This window comes from Gobius niger (genome assembly GCF_951799975.1).
Source record: "Gobius niger genome assembly, chromosome: 13".
Classification (NCBI taxonomy): domain Eukaryota; kingdom Metazoa; phylum Chordata; class Actinopteri; order Gobiiformes; family Gobiidae; genus Gobius; species Gobius niger.
The window spans coordinates 22,038,974-22,062,620 of record NC_136864.1 but is presented as its reverse complement, the minus strand read 5'-3'; the positions used below and the strand labels follow the sequence as shown (position 1 = coordinate 22,062,620).

At 42.4% G+C, this 23,647-nt stretch overlaps 1 protein-coding gene across 2 annotated transcripts; it reads left to right on the top strand.

The window, feature by feature from the left end:
• The first annotated feature begins 343 nt into the window (after nucleotides 1-343).
• LOC306972363 (BTB/POZ domain-containing protein KCTD1) lies at nucleotides 344-20,202 on the top strand. Of its 2 annotated transcripts, none has more exons than XM_079568954.1 (5): nucleotides 344-616; nucleotides 11,452-11,630; nucleotides 13,609-13,753; nucleotides 15,256-15,561; nucleotides 18,975-20,202. In XM_079568954.1, the coding sequence occupies exons 1-5, from the start codon at nucleotides 608-610 to the stop codon at nucleotides 19,137-19,139; spliced, it is 804 nt and encodes a 267-aa protein (XP_079425080.1). In that variant the 5' UTR covers nucleotides 344-607; the 3' UTR covers nucleotides 19,140-20,202. The 2 variants fall into 2 exon arrangements, with proteins under 2 accessions (XP_079425080.1, XP_079425079.1); XM_079568953.1 differs by lacking the exon at nucleotides 344-616 and adding an exon at nucleotides 9,858-10,227.
• Nucleotides 20,203-23,647: the final 3,445 nt, after the last annotated feature.

Genomic DNA, 23,647 nt, shown 5'->3' with positions numbered 1-23,647 from the left:
AGAAAACGCACCATAAAAAAAAAAAAAAACACATATCAAAGCAGACCCAAGCAACAATCTATATAATTATCATCATCTGCTGCCTTTCCTCTCTGGCAAAGAAACGCTCCATCCATTTGTAGCAGTGCCCCGGGGGAATGTTACATCAAAACTAATCATAACGATTAAAATCTGCTCGCGAGGGGAGGCAAGTTAGAGGCAGAGGGGGAAAAGAGGAGAAAATCCAAGGTTTCTTTCAGTTTTTATAAAAAAGTATAAATTGTTACACCAGGCGCTGCTGTATAGTGCCTGATGTCTCGTGTATAGCTTGGGAGTTTTTTTTTTTTTCTTCTTCTTTTTTTTTCCTTTTTTTTATACTCCACTTTGGTTTAGACTGGAGCAGGGAGGCATGAGCTAATTGTATCCTGATCTTTGCCTTGAGGGGTTTCGAGAGCCCCGGAGCTAGTATTCTCTGTATTTTTGTTCTGTCTACCTAAGCCAAGCGATTGCGTTTCTCTTGCGCTGTAAGGGAGACCGAGGAAGAAACTGCTCGTGGGGGAACCAAAAACGTGAAACGAAAAGGTGGTCCCAAAACAAACAAAAAAAAGGACCGACTTTATGCTGCTGTATGTATCAGGTAAGTGCGATGTTCGCTTTGGCTTGTGTATCCTCCCCACAGCGGCAGCAGCAGCAGCAGTGGAGGTAGTAGTTGTACTTGGAGCAGCCAGCTTACACGGACCGGGACATTCGAGGGCGCTGCAGCTTTTACGCATGTGCCAAAAAAAAACGCGATTCGAGCGGTACAGTTCTTTTTTTTTTTTACCCAAAATGTTTAACCACTTCCTGGCTATTGTCGCTGTAACTACGATTGAGTGAGAGTTTTTTTTTTTTTTGTCTGTCCTGACGCTGCTGGATCGGGAAGTGTCGCGCGCGCGTGTGTGGGGAGAAACCAGGAGACACTGTACTTGTTTCAACCCACTGTAAAATTCGCTTCTGGCGTGGTCTGTGCCTCGTACCGGCTCAATCCCTGCAACGCAGAGGCTCTGTAACTCACACCAAACTTCAAAGATAAATTGTATATTTTCTTCTTCTTCTCCCCCCCACAATACTAAGTTGGTGTAGTACTCAAACAGTTCGCTTTACTGGCTGCCCCAGATCCTCTAATGAAAGACGCCATTGTGGAGTAATTTTGCCCCAGGCGATTTGGCTTTTTCCTCTCAAAACAGGCTGTACCTTCGCCTTTACGCACGCAATATATGAATCACTGCGACTTGCAAACTTAATCTGGTGTCTAAATATTATTTTCCCCCGTACAATTGCAGTATTGAGTAAACGGAGATGGTCATTTGTGACAGGACCGTGCGTAAACTCCTGAGATGTGACATGGACATGTATTCAGCGGGGGAAAATATCGTGTTAAGTTTAACGCATTCTGTTCCTAGAAGGTCACATTGACTTTTTTCTTTTATATTTTTGTACTTTGATTGTTGTGCGCAGTTGTCATGGACGTCAATCCACGCATGTTATGGCACAATAGGCTCATATACTCACAAAGTAGAAGTTCGTTTTAGACCAAAGTGCGTGCACAAAGTTACATGTATCCCCCCTCGCATGCCTTAAAAGCAAATAGCGTATGCCTCAGTAGTTTTTTTTTTTATTCTGCCACATGACGTGCCTCTTGTGGTCACTTGATGGCGCTGGAGTCACAACTTCTCCTCTCCCTAGGTTTCGGTGTTGAACTTGAGCAGAAGTTCAGCGAGTGTTTTTTAGCCCACATTTGAGGCTATTGCAGCACGAGTACAGTGTGGCTCGTTATTGTACACGTTGTGGGAATCAGCGGAGGGCTCTTGTGTTATTGTGTGTGTGTGTGCGTGTGTGTGTTTTCTTTTTTATGAGGACTTGCCACTCCTGCGCCCTGGGACACGGCGCTGCGCTCGGAGTGATCATGCGCCGCTGTTACCAAGCGCCTGCGGCTATACACGGGATAGGCGCACTTCCTGGTCCGTGATCTCAGACAGAAGTGAGGCTGTTGTTGTTGTTGTTGCAGGTCATACAGGAGGCCTGTGTAGTGAGGGCTGAGTCTTTGTCCCAATACAACACAATGCAACATGAAAGTACCGGTGGCAGAAAGTTCTGACACAAGGTGAAGTTAAATTCAACTCAAAAGGCTTACTTCAAAGCAAAGCAGTTTGGGGTTGTACTGAGTGAATTTCATATTGAAGTAGTTGTTTCCGTGAATAAAATATATACAATTAAGATAAAATGATGACAAAAGGGCTTCTTAAAATCATTAGTGCTCTTTTTCCACTGGACAGTATAAGAAAAGGGAACACAGAATTAGCTCATGCGTTTTTTCTTTTAATTTCTAAAGAAAGCTGCAGGTAGGTTGCATTCCCTTTGCATGGACACAGTTTTTGTTCTATTGCTAGCTAGTCTTAACACTTGTGTACTGTTTCGCTGCCTGCAACATACTGTAGCTTTATCCAAGCGTATTTCAAAAAAACCTTTACCAACAATACACTAGACAGCACCTTTATCCATACACCCACCTGTCTATTCTGCCCGAGCCTGTTGTACCTGCACGTGTTGCTTTCCCCCCACCAGCCCAGACAGTGTATTTAGCCACAGTGCGCTCCTTGTCTGTGTGTGGACATTTGAAACAAATGGCCAGAGGCGAGAAAGCAGAGACAACCCATCCAGATTATGTAAATACCAGTCTGCCTGCCTCCGACCGAATCTTAATGCTCTGATCTGAAATGCTAATTGCGTCTTTCTGCAATATGTGGAAATTCAGCCGAGCTGCATTCAAGAAGTAAACAGTTACCAAGTGTTGCTATTCCATGAAATACTTTTGACACATCTCATGGATGCACAGGGAACATAGGTTGCAGTCATGTGACATCATATCGTTCTAAAAAGCCCATAGGTTCATATTTGAGTGTGTGATTTGCTTTATGTTATAATGCTGATGTTTTGCCCTTAGGGGTTTTTCTCTGTTATTACTGGGCCTATTGTCGATTTGAAGCTGGTGCAAAGTGTTAGAAGTTACCATAGAAAACAGCCATTTTTAGGGGGACTAGCAAAGTGTGTCTGTAGACTAACATTAGCTACAAACAATACACCAAAAAAGCAAAATAAAACAGCCACGGAACATCTTCATTAGCTGTCGAGTAAATAAATACAACACACTGTAGTGTCCAAATGCTAATCATAATAACTACAGTGCTTTACATTTCAAACTCTTCATTTGTTTCTTATCGTAGAATGAACCAGGAATCTGAGAAAGCTCAGCGGTTTTGATGACATAATCTTGAGCAATTCTATGTAGACCCTCTCCCTCTCAATCTGAAATTATAAACTGCATGACTGAATAGAAAGTCGCCACAAAATGCAAAAAGGGTCACACGCTCTCATTTTTTCATTGGACTTCCATTAGCTTTGATTACAGCACACGTTCACTCATCTTGGAATATGTCTTCACCATCAGGGAAGAAAACCATTGATGGAATAACCTGGTTATTCAGGATGATCTGCTGATCTCTTTCTTTGGGGCATAGTGTTGCTGGACCTAGACCTGACCAACTGAAAGAACATAGCAAACATAACTATTCGTTAAATCTTTGGTCAGTCGAACATCATATATGAAAAAGATGTTGTAAAGAAACTATAACTGAGTCTGAGAAAACTGAATTAGATGCAAAAGTTATTCTGTTGAGAGAGCTATTATATTATATTATATTATATTATTATATTATATGTATACATTTATATCTGGTTCCCGAACTGTGGTATAGACTAACAAGCACAGGTCTTTTTACGATTTAAAGTTTTGATTTGCTTCACTTATTCTGTCAGGTACACTGGTGTATGAATGAGAGTGTGAATGGGTGAGTGGTTCCTTGCACTCTGAGTGCCTAACGCAGGTGGAAAAGCGCTACATAAGTTGAGACCATTTACCATTCATTCACCATTTACCAGTTTTGCTTGTCCTACATCGTGGTTCAGTCCTGATTTTGCGTTTGTCCGGACATAGAGCGTCACGAGGGCCCACAACGTCAACTTTCTCCAAACACCGTTTGAAGTATTGTGCCAAATTGTTCCTGATGCAGTGAGTCTGTTTTGGATTTGTTTGTGCATACTGTGGCGCAGCAAAATTATACAACTTGAGTAGATGAGGAGAAATATTCCCAAACGAAGCACGCTCGGATTTCACCAAATATGAAAAGCTAAACATTCGCAGGCCACAGAGGTTGCAAACAGGAGGGGACGTTCGGTACTTTCCACAAGGCTGCTGTCGAATTAAAGATGACAATGTGGTATTTTGGCTTGAGTTTGAAATGTGATTGGCAAAACAAATTGTTATTATTATTTTTTTTGTCAATTGAAGCTTTCTATCCGACCATCATTTTAGATTTATTTCAAGATTCATTTTCTCAAGTTTGTCCCTCCATGTCCCACCAAACAGCCCAATTGGTCCCACTTTATCTACTTTAGTTGAGGTGGTCACTGAAGTTTTGTTAGTCTTAATAGAAATTTCCAAAAAAGATAATGTTTTCCCTGATCACTATTTGATAGTGACTGGATTCACAAACCTGCCACATCATTCTTATGGCTGAAAGTCCTTTTCTACTGGCCAACATCGCACACACGTTTCTGCATATTGTCGCCACTTTTGGACGCCTTTATGAGGAAATTATTAGACCATAGTTTATGTGTGCTGAAAGAGGTGACTTTGAACTTTGATACAGTATTTGTTTCATGTGAATCGGCCCAAGAAATAGAGAGAAAACAGCAATAAATTAAGACTAGAAATCTGCATTTTGACAGTTTCCATAAAGTTACCAGCAAGGAAAGTTCAGCTCCACCTCAGAATGTTGTGATGTCACGTGAACGCAAACCTGTGGTAGATGAAGTATTAGAAGCAGTGGTAGAGAAGGATGGCAGTAGTGTTGTATATCGTGAAGTCAGTAAGTTGAATTGGAACTGGAAAGTTGCGGGTTTGAATCCCATCCGAACATTGTGGTACTTGGTTGCCCAGTTGTAGTGGTAGTAGTCCATGGACCTATTTTAACTGTTGTAATCTTAAAACCTGTGTTGAAAATTCCAATTTATATATTCTTTGGATGCTTTTGAGATGGTAAATAGTACAGGAATTTACTGTTTTTACAATTGGAAGATCTGGTTCTACTTTTTACACCGAGGTATTGAAATCTGTACACTCGAAATCTGTCGGGTGTTGCTTTAGTATCAAAATCGGGTTTGAAATGTTATGGTATCGTAACTGGGCTGGGTACCGTTAAACGATACCAGTGTGGTATGGAAAAAAGTTTAGAAAAAATGAAAGTATCGAAAGCAGGTACCGAAAAAAAAATATATCTTTAGATCCATGGCTTGATGTTGTTGGTCCAGGGACAGCATTTTTCTCCTTTTTTTTGGGGGGGGGGGCCAATGATTGCCCCATTTTCCCTTTTTTTTTTGTTTTGTTTAAGTTTTGCTTATTTTTTAATATTTTTTTTCCATTCCCCCCCCCCCACATTTTTAGCCAATTTATTTCCCTATTTTAGCCCAATTCCAGCCCCAATTTTTCCTTATAATTGCCACAATTTCTCCCATTTTTTGGCAAATTTTTTTCCTATTTTTTCCCCCAAAGTTTTCCCTATTTTTGCCCCACTTTTCATCCCAGTTATTGACCACTTCCCCCCCCCCCCCCCCCCCCCCCCCCCTTATTATCCAATTTGTTCCCAAATATTTCCTTATTTTTGCAGATCTTCCACACATTATCGCTCTGTTTTCTGTTCTCTATGACAAATATTTCAGTGTAGGTATTGGAGAAAGTATCGTAAAGATATCAATATTGAAAACTAAGTATCGTTAAAGTACCGATATCAGAAAAAGACAATGCTACGGTACCCTGCCCTAATCGTGACAACACTAGTTGGTAGTATACTGTAGGAGAAATTGTGCTGATAGTTGTATTGATCTGTTTTGAGTAGCTGACTTTTACTTCCACTTTATATCTCGCCCAGTGGCCCTTTATTTTCTCTGTCCTGCAATGAGGCCACAATCATCGGGAAAGACGATACAGTGACACGATTCCAACAAAAATTAACATTTCTGAACGCTTTTTTTTTGTTTTTTTCCTCTCGAACTCGTCCCTCGGAGCCGTCGCCCTGCTCACGATTCCCACCCACCTGACTGCCTGTTCCTCTTTCTCCCCTCTGCACTTCTCCATAATGCCTTACAGATTTTTACACTCCATCCACCTTTGCGATGACAAGGCTTTGAGGAAATCCAATTCCAGGCCGAGCTGTTTTTCAGAACTTGCTCCTCTCCGCGGGGGCACACACACACTCACACACACACTCACACTCACACACTCACACACACACATACATAACACCATCTCGGCAAATTAGTCAGGGAACAAATTACCTGCATTGCGAGTGTGATCCCACGCACTTTGCCTGGTTTGCCGAACACAGGTCGCCTTTTGAAGAGCAGCCATGTGATTTTCTCCCTCAGTTTTGCCCTCTAGGCGCTCCTTTGCCTTCTGCGGAGAGGGATTGAGGAGTTGAATTTTAAAAACTATGTATATGCCTTGGCTTATCGGCGCGCGCACAAATGGCATGCAAATCAGAGCGGGATCACACGCCGCAGCATTGGAGGCCCCTGCACTCAAAGGCAAGCTTAATTGCTAATTGGGTATCTAGGTGTGAAACGTGTTACTTGCCAATGAAGAAGCAGGGAAGTGTGTGCATGTTTTAAGGCCAGCGGTTGAACTAATTAATTTTAATCTAAATGTTATTAAAATTTGTGTGGATTCCTAGCGCCTCTCTCTTTTTTTTTTTTTTCTGAGGGGAGAAAACAGCCCGCAGAGGCCTGTAACAGTACTTTCAAGTGTGCTTGTAATGCATACGTCATTAGTGGTCTGGCATTGTTGATGGAGCGGTCATACAAATGTGGACAGAAAAGCGGACTGGGGCCCTGGGGAGCTGGTAAGTTTGTGGGTGTGAGTTATAGAAGTTGGAACCGGCGACTTAATTGGTAGACGACGTTAGCGCACAAACCAATCAGACAAAGCGTGTCTCTGTTTGTTTGTCATTTGGCAAGACGTTTCGCCCACCTGTCTGTACGAATGTGTCAATGTACATTAGCGATGATATGGGAGGGAATAGGCGAACATCGCTTTTGTCAATCTGTCCTGGCAATAGAAGTGCAGAGTGTTTGCTTTTGGGAGTACAGTTGAGGAGATAGTGTTCAATTTCTGGTACTTTTGTGACCGCTACTGCTCCCTCATGAATACACCTGCAGTATTTTGTTTCATTCAAACTGTCTGGAATCACATTCACTTGGTCATTTCTTCTGCTGCTGAAGCACTCCGATCTGCATTTTCTGGATTATTGCATCATGGTTAGAATTCAAAAGTGTCCTTCACATTTTTAAAGCCCGTAATCCATCAATCATCCACCCCCTCAGTGTCTTTATAGAAAAAATTATAATCACAATTATTTTAGTAATGACTGAAATCACGATTATTTGTTGCCTATAAAGAAAAACTGTATTATGTATTTATTAATCAAAAAAATATGCTCACATTTCTAAACTAATCCTCTATAGAGCTTCACAGTCCCACCCACTCTCGGTTATGTGTCTAGATCCCACGTAAAATATCCCATTTATTTTCAGCATAGATTTTTAGAGAAATGTAAATATTAAGAATCAGCCATGTGCCAACTCATGGTCATAAAACATACAAGGTTAAATTGAAGATTTGTCTAAAACAGTGAAACATGAAAAAAAAAATGTGTTTGAATGGTCGGTAGTTAGCACATAGCTCATTAGCTGGCGTTGAGCTTTTAAACTCTTTAATATTTACATTTTTCGAAAAAATCTATGCTAAAAATAAATGGGATATTTCACGTTGGATCCAGACATGTGAACGGGAGTGGGTGGGACTGTTGAGCTCTATTAGAGATCTCCGTCACACCTGTCCCCTGCTGGCCAGCCCTCACACCTGCCCAAGCAAACCAAGCACGCGGCCTGATGACACCGTCACACAGCGCTGTTTGTTTACGTCGGACCAAAGCATTAAACTTCGTAACGTTCATTGTGTCTACTTGTGTTCTAGTATCACTTTTTAGGTTCGTTTTGCCAGACACTAAGGTTAGAGATGTTAAAGATCTTTTACCTTTACATGTTTCAGTCGCCATCTGCAGGCCGTCATCAGAAGTATCACCGGCGTGCGGTGACGTGTCACTTATCAGCTGTTCTTAATTCCGAAGCGTGACCAGTCTGACGGTCCCAACAGGTCCGACAGACTGGCCACGCCCCCTGCCGCCCGGTGGATTCAGAATAGAATCAGAACATAGAAATCAGGAAACGGAGCACCGACACCATCAACCGTGACGAAGGAGCGTTTCTCCTGTCCCACACCTGGGACACCCTCCTCCAATGATTACGCCCCCTGTTGCCCTGAATCCACCGGGCGGCAGGGGGCGTGGCCAGTCTGTCGGACCTTAGTGTCTGGCAAAACGAACCTAAAAAGTGATACAAGGACCAAAGCATTTGCCAGTAGAGCGTGAAATGCGAAGAGAACAAAAACAGTCATCCCAGCTTCTTGAAACTATGCAAGTTTGCTTTGAGCTCCGTTTGTGAGACCTGTTTTTAGACTTTGTTTAGACTTTTGGGAATAAATTGTTATATATTTGACAACCAGCGCCTGGCCAAAGGATATGAGAGGCTTCCTTTCTCCTCCTGAGCATTTATCAGTGGCATTATCTCAAGAGCTACGTAAAAATTATTCAAATTTTCCATGATAAATACAACCATTCTATCACGCTGCGCAAAAAAAAACGCCCAGACTTTAGGCACTTCGATAGGCAAGCGGGAGGGCGTCCATAACAATCTTTTTCTCGATCATGCTTTTGTTTTTTTGTTATCGTGTAGTGCAATAATCAAAATCGGGATTGAATTTTGATTAAGTGCACAGCCCTCGTCGGTGGGTTCATCACACCGCCATGATTTGCTAGCACGGGTTAGATGTTTATGTATAAGTTCCTGTACTACCTGCAGAGGGCGCTCCAGGTCAGTTTGAAATCCTGATCAGCCTAATCTCTAACTCCTTACTGTCTTCACTTGACATATTTCAGATTTTAAAAGATCAACACTGCGGTATCCGTTATGTTTTTGCTTACCCTCCCTTCCTTTAGTAAACGGCAGTTTCATAACCTACTTTCATATCAATATTGAGCACTTTTGTTTTGCCGCTTTCTGGAAACCAGCCGTGATTTGTTCATGGGTGTCAGTCTCCTTGTCACATCACTGTCAGTGTTAAAAGCAGCTAATCCATGTGGCTGAACCGGAGTGACATATACGTTTGTGGGTGGAGATAATAATGAGGGGCATTCTGGTCCAGGTGCTTGGTCACAGTTAACAACGTGGCTTGGCTTGATTTGCTCAACATAATCAGAACCAGAGAAGAAGAGATGTCAGCGCGAGAAGAAGAAGAAGAAGAAGTGGAAGGGTGTCCGCGCATATGGCTTTTCTATCCCAAACAAAAAACAAAAAAGAAAAGTGGGGGCAAAGGGCAACTGGCTGCGGTGACAGGACGGGGGCAAGATTCTGTGACATCTGTATTAGCCGCAAAACAAAACAAAAAGAGAGGAAAAAGTCTTTGGTTTGGACTCCGTTCCTGTGAAAATGCGACACACATACCTGCTACAGACACAGCGACAGCCCAGAAAAGCCTCGGGCGCTACAATGCTAATGTTGTCGGGGGCTTTGACTTCTCCCAGCCATTGCAACGAGGAGCTACTCCGTGTGACAGCCACGCACGACTCCGCTGCTGATCTCTGCTCTTCTCCTCCTCCTCCTCCTCCGGTCTTTTTCCCCCCCTGACCTCAGCATACATTTTGACAGTGGGGGTTAAAGAAAAGAAGAGAAGAAAGACAAAAAAACGATAGAAAGAAAGAAACACCACCCCTGTGCGCTCTCGAAAAGTCACCGGCGTAAATGGACGAAACGGATATCATGGACTTAACGCATCAGAAGGCGAGGAAGCGCGCGCGTCCAATCAGTTCCGCGGACGAGGCGGTGCACGCCACGCTCAAGCGGCTGCCGATGCGAGCGGCCGAGGGCAGGGAGATGTACGCCGCGGCGGTGATGAGGGGAGAGCCGATGCCCGCCGCGTCGCTCAAGCAGAATGACCACTCGGTGAATTCCTCGCCCAACACAGTGATGCCGGTTCAGGTAAAGCGCGGCGCGTAAAAGGGAGCGAAAAAAAAAAAAAAAAGTCCAGAGACGCGCGGCTTTGGACACTTTTGACATGTTTTAATGTAAGGCAGCATATGGTTTTAGTTTCATCTGTTCCGTTGATAGTTCTGAATTGGAGCGGGGACCTGGTTTTGCTTTAGTTTGGTCATTGTTTCGCGCCGGTGTATCCGCTGATGCCCTCACTCTATTCGTGTGCGTTTTTTTTTTTTTTCTGTGTGCTGGTCTGTCCTCAGGTTCCTCCGAGGAGCACCGTGAACCATTCGCTTTTGACTTGTGTGGTTCTGGCTTTTTTCCCCCCCTTCAAAACTTACTTTAGTGAAGAGTCAAGACTGCTCAACACACACTGTAAATTTGGCTTTCAGCTGGAGACGTCTCCTCACGTTGTGCTCTGAAGAAGCCCCCCTCCCTTCCAGAATACCAAACAATAGCCTACTTAATATAATAGTTATATAGGCTACATACAGTATTTGCAGTGCTATGTCTACACTGTTACGAGTAGGCTGCCTCATTACCTCATCTCTATGTATGTGGATGAAACCATACACAACTATTGCAATGCCAAATGTAGGAGTGAAGCCCATCGAATGTAAACTTTTTTTTTCCTTTCTTTCTTTCCTCCCTGCCCTCATCATCGGCGGGGAAATTCAACCCCCTTGGCTACACAATGTTTGTAGGTTACCAGTGCATAGAGACATTTCCCCCCAAAATCCTATTAGCACATTGGAATGAAGGCGGCTCATTATTGCTCATTTCTAACACGCTGAAATTGATGCTCCAAATTAATTCCGTTTTGGAGATTATGGCCCACAGGAGGAAAACATGCGTGGCACCATCCTGGGTCAAGGTCAGGCCGAGCTATAAGTTGAACTGGGGTGGATTGTCTTTAACCCAGGCACACCATTGTAATAGCACCACTGAGACAGACATTTATCGAAGCAAATTTGGGCTCACGCAACAAAATGCAAAAGTCCACACTCGAGTGAGGCCAGAATCAGGTTCTTTTTTCTGTGCTCCTAAGAGTGTAACCATGACAACACCTTATATGTCACTCTTTTTTTTACATAATGCGACATAAAACAATCGGGAAAGTGTTATTGCAAATGTAGCAACTTCTATATTGCCGGATTTGCTTGCATCTACAGCCAGCCCCATGTGCTTCTATCCTTTGCTCTCTACAATAACCCTGTTTTGTTTCGCCAGGATAATCGCTCCAGCATGTCTCGGCCCATGATCACGCGGTCACCAGTGTCCCCCCTGAGTAACCAGGGCATCCCCACACCCGCACAGCTCACCAAGTCCAACGCCCCGGTGCACATCGACGTGGGTGGGCACATGTACACCAGCAGCCTGGCTACATTAACCAAATTCCCCGAGTCCCGGTAAGACGACGTCACAATTATGATTAATATGACTTTCGAATTTGTGCAATATACTGAGTTGTGTGCTTTTGGGGTAACATGCCGGGCTTGTTGCTACAGCAGGGTAAAGGAAAAAGCAGTGTGAACTACATAGACCATGATCCTTTGCTTGAAGAAATGACCACGAATGCACTTTTTGTTGTAGCTATAGTTTGTTTTGTTTAATCACGTTTCGTTAACAATTATATGTTTGTATTTACGACATTAGCTTTTTTATGTTTTTGAAGACTTGCACAAAAGAGAATATTAGATTTAGTACAATATATTTTCCGAAATGATGCTATCATACAGTTTGGTGAATAGCGTGCTAACACTGCACCATGACATTAGGATGCTGTTTCATCCCCACTTTCAGAAAAGTAAAGCTGAGGCACTAGATGAGCAGGAGAAGTGCTGCATGCAGACAATAGCGACTTGGTTCTTCTGACAGATGTCGCAGCAGCAGTGAAGGGCCGAAGGGTGAGAGGCCATCTGGAGGCTGCGGGGCTGCACTGTCGCTCGGGGGGCTGTGGCCTTAGGGCGACTGGCGCCCGCCTCAAGCGCCCAAACCCCGGCTGGCTCTGACCCTCTCTGTCAGCACATTTAGATTGTTGTTGTTTTTTTTAGATTTCCTCTTTGCATTCTGATCTCATCGCTATTTTTGCTTTATTTGTATTCGTAAGTTTAGATAGTAGAACAGTAACTTCACAGAAAATATAGGACGACAAAGCACAAGAACAAACCCCAGCAGAATTTAACTCACAAATCAATATCATACTTACCTAGGTGTATGCTTGTCGACATTATTCCGCGATTTATGCAGAAGATACTTAAACTGATGTTTTTTCAATGATCCAATGCTGAATAGACCAATTTTAGCAGCACAATTCTGCATACAGACGCAGCTGTGCACTGTAACAGGATTGGAGGACGTTGTGCCAGCCCAAAGCTTTGATAAACGGAGACGTGTAGCTTCAATGAGTATCTCACTTTAAACCTAACTCTGGAAATGTCTGCTCGAAATCAGATCATTATTACCAGAGCATTTGCCATTAATTAGATGAGATCACATGGAAAAGGCCAAAACAGTTGTAGCGTCACAGGGAGTGCTGGCTGAACATTCTGATCCCTCATTGTCATGATCATTACAGTGTTATCAAGCCACAAGGAGCTGAAGCCAATATCGCCCTTATTATTGACAGCCTCAGGACAAACAAAGAGTGGGCTGCATGGGGAGGGGCACACAGGTACATGCCAAATCAATACGTGGATTATGACGGTAATGGCTGTGTGAAGCCTATATCCACATTGTTCCATAAACAGAGGGATGTAGCAAAGTGTCAATCTCACAATGAAATATGTTTTTGCCTTTTCAAAAGACTAACACTCGGTTCTTGATGTTGACAAGGAGCAAAGCATCATGGTCTATGTAGTTCCCGCTGCTTTTTTTTAATATCATACTGCTGCATCGGTGTATTTTAGTTCATGTTTATTACATTGTTGTAAATTCCCACTTATATAAGTTATTACTTTTTTTTTTTTACTATATTGCCAATGTTTTTAGAGAGAAAAAAACTAGCCAAAATAATTTTCAAAGGTTAGACAAATTAGTTTTGAGTTACGATACTGTGGATAAAGGGGGTAAAAAGTTTGTATCGAAACTGGTACATTTTTAATTCTAATATTTTGATACCTGAGGCAATTCTCAAAGAAGTCCCAGTGCTAATCGATAATTAAGCTAATGGTTTTACTACATACAATGACTTTTCTATTTTTTTTTTTCTTTCTTAGTCTGATCAGTAAAGCTAGCTATCAAACACTGGTATTTTTAGCAACCAGAAAGTAGGCCTAAAAGAAATAGGGGGAAGTAAGAGTAACCCAAAACGCCTTGAACTGGCGCAATGCAAACATGGGGACAAATTGCCTAACCCCGGTCTCCCCTCCCCTCTCTGCCGGCTAGAATCGGTCGCCTCTTTGATGGCACAGAGCCCATAGTCCTGGACAGCCTGAAGCAGCACTACTTCATTGACAGGGATGGACACATGTTCCGCTACATCCTCAACTTCCTCAGGACGTCCAAGCTGCTCATCCCCGACGACTTCAAAGTGAGTGTCCAGAAAACTGTACAAAGTCCCATCAGCCATCAGTCAGCAGTCCTTCAAGTTAACACACACACACAATGTTAAGGCTTTGGCTGTGTCCACACTAGAGGGGGGGGGGCAGTAGTAGCTGGTGCAGGCATGGTTTAGTATAGTAAAGTAAAGAGACTAGGCCTTCAAAAGAAAGCATCAACGCACAAAAACTAACTGCACATTGTACTACATCCTGTGGTGGTCATCTTACTCTCGTGCCAAGTCCATACGCAAAGCACATCAGTCCAATTCTCTGTGCAATGCATTAAGATTTGTTTGATTTTTATTGCCGGTTGCCATTTTGTTCATAATTGCTGGCTTTGCCCCGGGGGAAAACAAATAAGCGCATTATCTGATGGACTGTCTGCAGGGCGACTCAATCACTGTAAAGTATGTCAGCTAATATAAGCAAAGACAAAAAGCAGGCGCAAGTTCACTCTGAGGCCACATCCACTTTGGGAAAGATTTTTAGAAGATGCGCATTTGATAAGTCAGTTTTTCATTGAGGCAATGCAATCAGCTGCATAACTGGTGCAACAAAACATTTGAGGCCACAGAGCTTTAGCATTGTAAATGTACCCAGTAATATTTACAGACTTAGATATCGGTTCATTAAATCGGATAACAGATAAGGCCAATCAACGAATCTATTAAAATACTATTCACATTTCATTATGTTTTTCATACAGTGGTGTCATAAACTTGCTGATAAAAACAATTCTCCCGGCAAAATGTGGTCAGTTTAATGTGGAAGGACAGTCACTGGGACTGGATATTGACAGACATAATGTTGTAATATCACAATATGGTCCAGAAATTCCTGTAAATTCCAACACCCCCAAGGTGTAGATTTGAATCTAATGTTACACTTAAAGCAATTTACATTTCAGCGCAGTAACAGTAATAGGATGGGATTATCATGGCACCCAGAAGTGTAATAACATGGTTAGGATTACGTTAAAGCCACACTGCGTAACATTTCACCCGATAAATAGAATCAAATACAAGCATTGATTTTGTGAGTTTGTGAGTTTGATGTGAGCAGCTCAGCTCTCCTTTGACCTGACTGTAACTTTACTGGGACTGGGACGTCTCCAGCTCGTCTCCATGGAGATGTTGACTAAAGGCAGCCAAATGTGAAACTTAAATAGGCTAGGTCCTCATCCAAACCCATTCTTCGATTATCAACTGTAAAAATAGCATCTTCTGTGACTAGCTGATCATTAGGAGGATGTTTTGTTTTGCAGGAAAATGTTACGCAGTGTGCCTTTAAGTAAATGGTAATTACTTATAAAAACAGGACAGAATGACTTTACATGACCGTTGTTAGCATTAGCTTTTTCCATCATATTACCATGTTATAAAAGTACAAAGTAAAGTGCCTCCATAGAGACTACTCTGTATTAAAGTACTGCCTGTTTTCTCCACAACATTCAATCTCCACTCACCTTCCTTTCCCTTGGTTAATTGTCCAGGACTACAGCCTGCTTTATGAGGAGGCGCGCTACTTCCAGCTGCACCCCTTGCTGTCCGAGCTGGAGCGCTGGCGTCAGGACCAGGAGCTGGGGCGGGTGTCCCGTCCCTGCGAGTGCGTGGTGGTGCGCGTGGCTCCGGACCTGGGCGAGAGGATCACCCTGAGCGGGGACAAGGCCCTCATCGAGGACGTGTTCCCGGAGATCGGAGACGTTATGTGCAACTCGGTCAACGCGGGCTGGAACCACGACTCCACCCACGTCATCCGCTTCCCCCTCAACGGGTACTGCCACCTCAACTCTGTCCAGGTAACCACAGCAGTGACTGTGCTCGAGCAATATTTACACTGCATTCACTACTTTCAAATAATAATAGATGTTGTTGTTATGTTCTGTCCACCTACTATCCTCTAATTGTTTTCCTCTGCCTGGATTAATAGAGAGGGTCGTCTCATTAAAAGTCTATACTGCTATGAACAGGCCGTGTATATAGCATTGTTGAAAGTGGCTTTAGAATGAGCAAATCTGTAGATCATAATGAATGTGCTCAGACCCATTGAAAATGATTAAAAACTTGATTCCAAAATCTCTTAATTGATCTAAATCCCACACAAATAGCCTTGAAAACAAATAATTTCATCATCAGTTTTGCTCGGCGCAACTGCATGATAGCCATGACCTCAGCATTGACTTCAGACTCCACGCTGGCCCAGCTTCTTTATCCCGACATTGCACAAACTTGTTTATTCTTACAACTTATCCCCACAAGGAAAACAGATGGCGCTTGAGTGCGATTTTAAACTCCTATAGTTGGCGCTGACGGGCGTTGCCACTATAGACTATCTCAAAGGGCGATAATTGTGCACTTCACAAATGGAGCCATCCTCCATCAAGGTGGATCGTCACATGAATGTGCGGACCGAAGGGGGAAGAGGCTGACAGCATGAGGAAGTGAGCAATTTGGGATGCAATAGACACACAATGGTACCCCGGAGTGTTCTGCGCGCCTCAAATCAATGCTCCATTTTAGAATCAAACTCTTGCTTTTTGATTGACAACTCCAGCAACCCAAACATCTCAATTTCGTGTTTTTGGAAAACAAGATTTTCCCGCTTCCGATGTGTCAATATTGCATATATACGGGATTGCATATTGAAATCCTACTTACTCATTAATGACACAAACCTCATACCAGCATGAATAAATGAAAGCAAATGGGCATGGACCGGATTTAGCAGCAATTTGGCCTATGTCTCCATCTGAGAAAGTCAAAATCTCAATGCCTAAAAACACACACAGAGAAACAACATGTTTCTAAAGTGTGTGTGCACGCGAGTCGTGGAGCGCAAGCAAGAGACTGAGCACGCTCCCTGGCAGGTTGTCCCCAGGCAGGCCCATAATCCTGTTTGGATATTAAAGCTCGCCGCCGGTGCATGCTGTATCTGCGGCTAATGGAGGCAAGGCGGGTTATTTATTTTTTTTTTGAGAAGGAAGGGGGGAGAGCTGCCAGCAGTAGAGGGACCTTTGTAGTTTTGGCGGAGGCTCGGGCCTGAGGGGATCTGAGAGGGGTGGTGAGAGAGAGAAAGAAAGAGAGGGAGAGAGTGGGGAGTAATGGTGGGGTTTTGCTGGGCGGCCTAGACCAAGCCAAGTGGCGGGGAGAAAGGCCTGGCTACTCCCTGGAGGCTCTTTGATGGAATGTGATCCTGCAGCCCCCTCCCGGATACGTCTGTGGATGTCTGGAAGGCTCCAACACAACACAACACACAACCTCACAATATGCGCAGCAAGGAAGAAAAAAAAAACAATCAAAATGAAGCAAAGAGTTGAAGCAAAAAAAAAGTCTTGGAAAAAGTCTGATCCAAATACTCATCACAGACCGTATGCTGCACCACTCCCAAAGCTATTTGCAAATGCTAGACTCCAAGTTCGGCAGCACACAGCTAACTAGACAACTGTCAAATTCCGCACTCGCCAGCCTCCTGGTGGTGAACAAAAGGTTAGAGGCTGACATTAATGTTTAAACATCGCATTACATGGCACCCGCAGATGCCAATAGATTATGCAGCATCTGGATGGAGAGTAAAATGAATCAGCAGCAGACCCGAAATTTGAATGTCTCTTTACAAAAAAATGGTCAAAATGATGGCAGAGATTGACGCACAAAGCCTGACACCTGTTCTCATTACGAGACTTTATTGTAATGACTGACACGTGGAGTGTGCATGTAACACGGCTAGGAGCAACAACCTGGGCACTGTTATCATCAAGATATATTTGATTTGTTAGATTGTCACAAAAATAAAAAGGAGAAGTTGCGTTCGATTAGGGTGACCAGATTTCCCACATTAAAAGCCAGGACACAATGAGAGTGCTCTGTTTGTGAAAGTCTTATCGCAATTAATTGGACCAATCACAATCGAGGTGCTTGATTTATCGCTGTTTAATTGGTCCAGTCAATAAGCAGACTTTGTGTTTGACGCACAGGTGGCCCGAAGTCATTGAGTTTCAAGTATAAAAGCTGCTTTAGGCACTGGTGAAAAACCGGGACACTTGAGACAGAGCGTGTGTAAAACTGGGACAAATCAATGGTTTTGAAGAAATCCACCGGGACATGGGACAGAGCGATCAAAACTGGGACAGTCCAGGGTAAACTGGGGCATCTGGTCACCCTGTGTTCGAGCCTAACGTATGCGGACAGTTCGCAAGGCAGCTAGTCCGGGAAACGTTTCAGCGTTCGTTAGCCTACTCGATGTATTTTTCCTTTAAATTATGAACGATCCAGATGTTTTCAGCTGGTGTCAACCCATCACACTGAGGTGATATCTATGCCAAGTTAGAAATCATGAATGAATTGTAGAGATTTCACTTTACATTAAAAATATGGTGTATAAAAGTGGCTTCCGAGCTAAATGCTAAATAATATTCAGTTACATTTCTGCTTTTTGTGGGGTCGGACACATTAACCTCTTAATCCCCACCAGAACCGAGCACATATTCTCCAGTTTGGCTTTACCCAAATCTAAAAGCTTCTTGAAAAAAGTAATGAGCAACGAAAAAAGAGACAAAAAACAACAACAAAGTAGCGAGCGACAAAGCTGTGCTAGAAAAGCAACAATAACAACATAAAAGTGACAAAAAGTGACAAAAGAACGACAAAAAAACTATGAAAACGCAACAGAAAAAGAGAAAAAGTGCGTCAAAAATGTGACAAAACCGCGGCAATAACGCGACAATCAGTTCTCTTTTACTGTTGCTCTCCAGTCAAGAAGCTTTTAGATTTGGGTACAGCCGAACTGGAGAAAATGCACTCGGTTAAGGCAAGGAATAAGAGATGAATCTTAAAAGAAGAAAGAAATTATGTAAGAGTCATGAAACCTCACCATACTTAAGTATAGGTAGTGGCTTCACCATTCATTTGTATGGGGATAGAACGCTCCAATTCGAGTTAATGTGAGGAAGGAAGCCATTGGCAAACAGATACACATTTGTACGGACAGGACCAGATAGCTAACGGCGTTTCTGTGCTTCCTATGTATCTATACATTCATTTACCCCTCAACCTCTGAGCCAATATTATTGCAAACTAGCCTCAAATGCTGCATCTGCTTTTGTTGCTCATCGTGTTATTATATTTTTGTTATATTGTACTTTCCATATTATTGAAAGGTCACTGTGACACTTTGCTTCGTGCTTTAATACTAACTCATTTTATTGTTCCGCAGGTGCTGGAGCGTCTGCAGCAGCGCGGCTTCGAGATCGCCGGTTCTTGTGGCGGAGGCGTGGACTCCTCCCAGTTCAGCGAGTACGTCCTGAGAAGGGAACTGCGGAGGATAAGTCAACGAGGAGCCCTCAATTCAAACAGAATAAAGCAGGAGCAGCTGGACTAGAAGCCTCCCTAACACTAGGAGGCGCAAGACTTTTTACCCGTAGTAGCCAAACGGCACTACAGAGCTCTGTGGACTTTAAAATTGTTCCGTTATCTCCCGTTTTTGTTTTGTTTTTTTTGCCATAAGAAGACACAAGACTTTTGTTTGCAGGGACATTTGTGATTGTCTATCCCCCTCTAAGCATTCAATAAGGACTCTCACTTAACGCTGGATCCCAAATAAAGATTGTTCAAGCCTACATTAGGTTAAATATGATTTTCTAAGCTAATCATGTTAAATAAAAATAAAAAAAGGCATAGAATAATACTGTACTTTGTTGCTTAGTTTATCACCATTAGATTAAATTACTTGCACTGGCCAATCATTTCACTCCCATTGTAAAAAGGTCTAATGTGTTGCTTACAGAATGTCACATTTATGTCATAAGCGATTCATTTCAAAATAACTTTTGTTGCTTTTGTTTCCACATAATGTAAAAAAAATATTGTGCTACCAAGGAAGTGTTTGGATAGAATATTTGATCTTACCTTTATCACTAATAATTGAACTATCTTGCTGCACTGAGGGATTGGCCCCAAAAGCCCTTGTGTGGTAGTTAATTGGCTGGCACTGCTGTAAATGTTTCCACCTCTGTACATGTGTTAGTGTTTTTTACATGAAACATTTTTATTAAGGAGAACTTGTTGCCTCAGACATGACTGAAAAAGATTAAAATATTATTGTAATACCCACTTTAAAGTCACTTTTACTTGTAGCACACACATATGAAGATGCGCTCGAAGTATCTCTAAAAATGACTGACCCGCCCGTGCTCCCGAAATTTAAGTAAAGAGGAATGTAGCAAGCAAAAAAAAAGCCACATGAATATTATTTAACGTTGTCACAGAGTCAGAACTATATCCTGACTTGATCAAGTCCAGGATTTTCAAGAAAACATTATCTGAAGTTGAAGCTTTTTAATTTTTTTGTGTAGTGGTTTTGGAAAAGTAACTTTTGACTTGACTTTGTAAAGTTTCACAATTATATTGCACTTGTCACATAATATTACTAAGCAGCATCAAATAAATGCATTTTTCAGGAAAAAAAAAATCATTGCTTATGAATATTTTGTGAGTTCACATTTAGATGGCGCTGGACATAGTGATAAAGGATATTCTTTATTGATCCTTTTGTGCTCCTTGGAAACCTTAAAAAGACTTACCTTAGTCAGGACCAGCCTCCTCACTTTATCAGCAAGTAGCTCTGGGTATTTTCTGTACCAATGTACTTTGTAAGTGTGTGGTGAGCACTCAACACATGAACTCAAAAATGCAGGGTAAAGCAAATAATCCTGTTCCATAGCAATATAATGAGTTAAAATGTTGAAAGCAAAATTAAATTACTTCTATGGTTGACAACAACCTGCAGCCAACGTAGAAAGAGGGATAACCTTTGGCTCTCCCCGTACAATAGAAAAGAGCCAGGTTAGAATGACCTGGCTCTGAAAAGGAGCAGAGAGACAAGCAATCATGATACGTGCCCCGCTGTTAACTTAACTTTACATCAGGTCTGTTATTTTTCACAATAATTACATGTGAGTACCAGTTATAATTGAGTGCATTCTGCAATGGAAGAAACTGGAGCAGAATTAAGTTCTAGTTATTGTTGGTGTTGCGACCCTTTGACTCAATGCAGGTAACTTTTCTGGCCCCTTGTAAAAATGAATTGCCCACCCCTGGGGTAGACTGTGCTAACCCTCACAGAAAGATCCCACATGGTCTGAAAATTGCCTTTCACCTTCTCGTCACAGTAGCTCCTGTTCTACGGTCCAAGGGTAGACGTCTGAGTAGGTGCAGATCAGCCTTAATTTTGCACCAAAATGTAGCTCTGACTTTGAGAGGTTTACTAAAACAACATACCTTGAAGGATTCATGCTGCATCACTGACTACATGGGGTTTCTTTGCTTAGTTATTCTGAATAGACTTGACTCCTCCACGCACGTCCTGTCAGTTGTGCTTCCACATTTCCCTGCAGGCCTAAAATCCAAAGTGAAATCCCACACAGAGCCCTGTCGTCTTGCCTCCATCGCTTTTGGCACAATCTCTACTTTCTTTGGCTATCTACAGTTTGTGCTATATGTCTTCCTTTCAGGCCTCTTTGCCCTAGATTCCCTTTTAACTGACTGTTAGTCTCAGAGGCCAGAGGTGCAAGTCTGAGTGCAGCGCTTCACAAATGCATAGCTTTCAATCATGCAATCGAATAAGAAAAAGTTTATACAACAAAGTTAACAGTGGTTAACACCAGAGGTTTTGTGTCAGGGATAGAAAAAGTAATGTAGCCCTGTTTAAAGCATTTTATAGAGATTCTTCTGAGAAATAAATGAAATGTTTCTGATTGGCAGAAATACTTCCAATTCTTATTTCAAAGACGGAATGAGCTATGATATTTAAATACTGTAGGTCAAATCTCAATTACAAATAATAAAGAATGGGTGTTCATCTGAAGTATTTGCAGGTATGTATTTGCATGGATGATACTAATCAGTAATGCATTTGTTTGACCATTAGAAAATAATGTAAGGCAGTCTAAACAGCATTAACATCAATCTTTTTTGTGTTTTCAAAAACAGCAGACATACTTCAGCGTTTTGTTTGCAATGCTGGGTTATATTATTAGCTATAGTATAGTATATAGATATACCGCCAAAAAAAACAAAAACGTCGCCACAAAATAAAAGGTCACACGGGCTGATATTTAGTTGGAGCGCCTTTAGCTTTGATTACAGCACATTCGCTGTGACATTGTTTCAATAAGCTTCTGCAAAGTCAAAAGAATCAGTGTCACATTCATTTTTCACAAAGTTCTTGTTTTGATGATGGGAGAGTGTGACCACTGCGCAAAGCCTTCACCAGCACATAACAAGCATTCCCAATGGACTCTGTGGCCAATCCTTGTGGGAGAATGAAGTCTCACGCTCCCTGAACTACTCTTTTACATTGTCATTGGCATTGTCATCTTGGAATATCCCCGGGCCATCAGGGAAGAGGAAATCCACTGATGGAATAACCTGGGCACTCGGGATGTTCAGGGCTGATCTCATTCTTCAGGGATATAGTGTTGCTGAACCTAAACCTGACCCACTAGCAGCACCCATAACAATTAGCCTGGGAACCAGACTGACCGCTGAGGCAGTGAGTGAGTCTGGTGACGGGCAAGTCAACCAATCAGTGAAGGGCGGGCGACTGCCGTTGATTTGGTGTTATTAGCGGTTTTGCGTAAACAATGGAGCAGGATTATGAATCACAAAACTAACCTCCTGTCGATGTGTTTTTGGTCATTTCCCGCCAGTTGGAGACACTGTTTGTCTCTCTCGTGTGCCATTCAGATTGGTATTGAAGGGACTTCCACGTCCCGTGAGTGACGCTGCTCATGAACAACACGTGACGCACATAAACGACTCTGATTGCACGGGCTAGTTTTGATTTTTCTGATGCCGCCAACGGGGGCGGGGGGTCCAGACTGATCTTCCTCTCTATAAAACAGCATAGAGGGGAATCATTCTGGTAGCTGATAGCATTAGCTTTTTTTTAGCTGACACAAAGAAAGATGCTTGCTCTGCCAAAAAAAGAGTTATCTTTAAAATGATGACTTGTCCACAATAACTGCAGCATTTGAGGAAAAACTATTTTAGTTGAATTAGGACATACGTTAAAGCAATACTAAGTAACTAGTTTACCTTTTCGTAGCGCATCTGGGGTAATACAAGTGTTAATAGGATGATTTGGGGGTATTTCATCTCCCCCGGTGTCTCTGGCCAGAAAACCACAATTGCAACTTCACTACACCGGGTCGGAGCCACCAATACACACTAATGGAATCACGAAGAAGAAGCTAACAGGCTAACGGGCAAAGCTAACTGCCGCCTAGCACCACTTTACAGTATTTACAGCCAAGTTTGAGAGGAAAAAAATATTTACATTATGTAAATGGTTGTACAATATCCCTCTATCCCTTTGCCTTTTCTATCAGTGTAGTATTTACTCTCACAAATAATTAATGAGTAAAAACACGCAACATACTACGACATACTTTAATTCTTCATCCCTTGCCCCTGCCCCAGGAAGAAGAGTTGAGATCAGTGACAGGTTCAACTGACTGAAGGACAGCTTCATCCATATGTTAGGAGGCTGAACTCTCCCCTTTCCTCCCTCTGATGCCCCCTAATACTGCTTTGTATATAGTGTCAACAATTGTCTTTTTCTAGTAGCACAATTTATATTCTTCGCATGTGCAGTGATGTACACATGAGCAAATTGAATTGAATCAAATAAACGTATATAGCGCCTCACAGAAAATAAAAAAAGTTAAAATTACTTGGCGAACTAGCTACTTATTGTTTTAAAGATTTATTGTTGGTAAGCATCATGAACCACGCATATCCTTTCTTATAGAAATAGGTAAGCAATAACCCAGAGGTGTTTGTCCGAGAGTTGTGAAAGCAAAAGAGCAAGCTCGAATTTTTGACGTA

Excerpts from the sequence above, each read along its gene's own strand:
- LOC306972363 (XM_079568953.1), top strand. The coding sequence starts at position 9,991 with ATGGACGAAACGGATATCATGGACTTAACGCATCAGAAGGCGAGGAAG. Across the intron at positions 11,631-13,608 it reads ACCAAATTCCCCGAGTCCCG|AATCGGTCGCCTCTTTGATG; the intron begins GTAAGACGACGT and ends TCTGCCGGCTAG. Across the intron at positions 13,754-15,255 it reads TCATCCCCGACGACTTCAAA|GACTACAGCCTGCTTTATGA; the intron begins GTGAGTGTCCAG and ends TTAATTGTCCAG.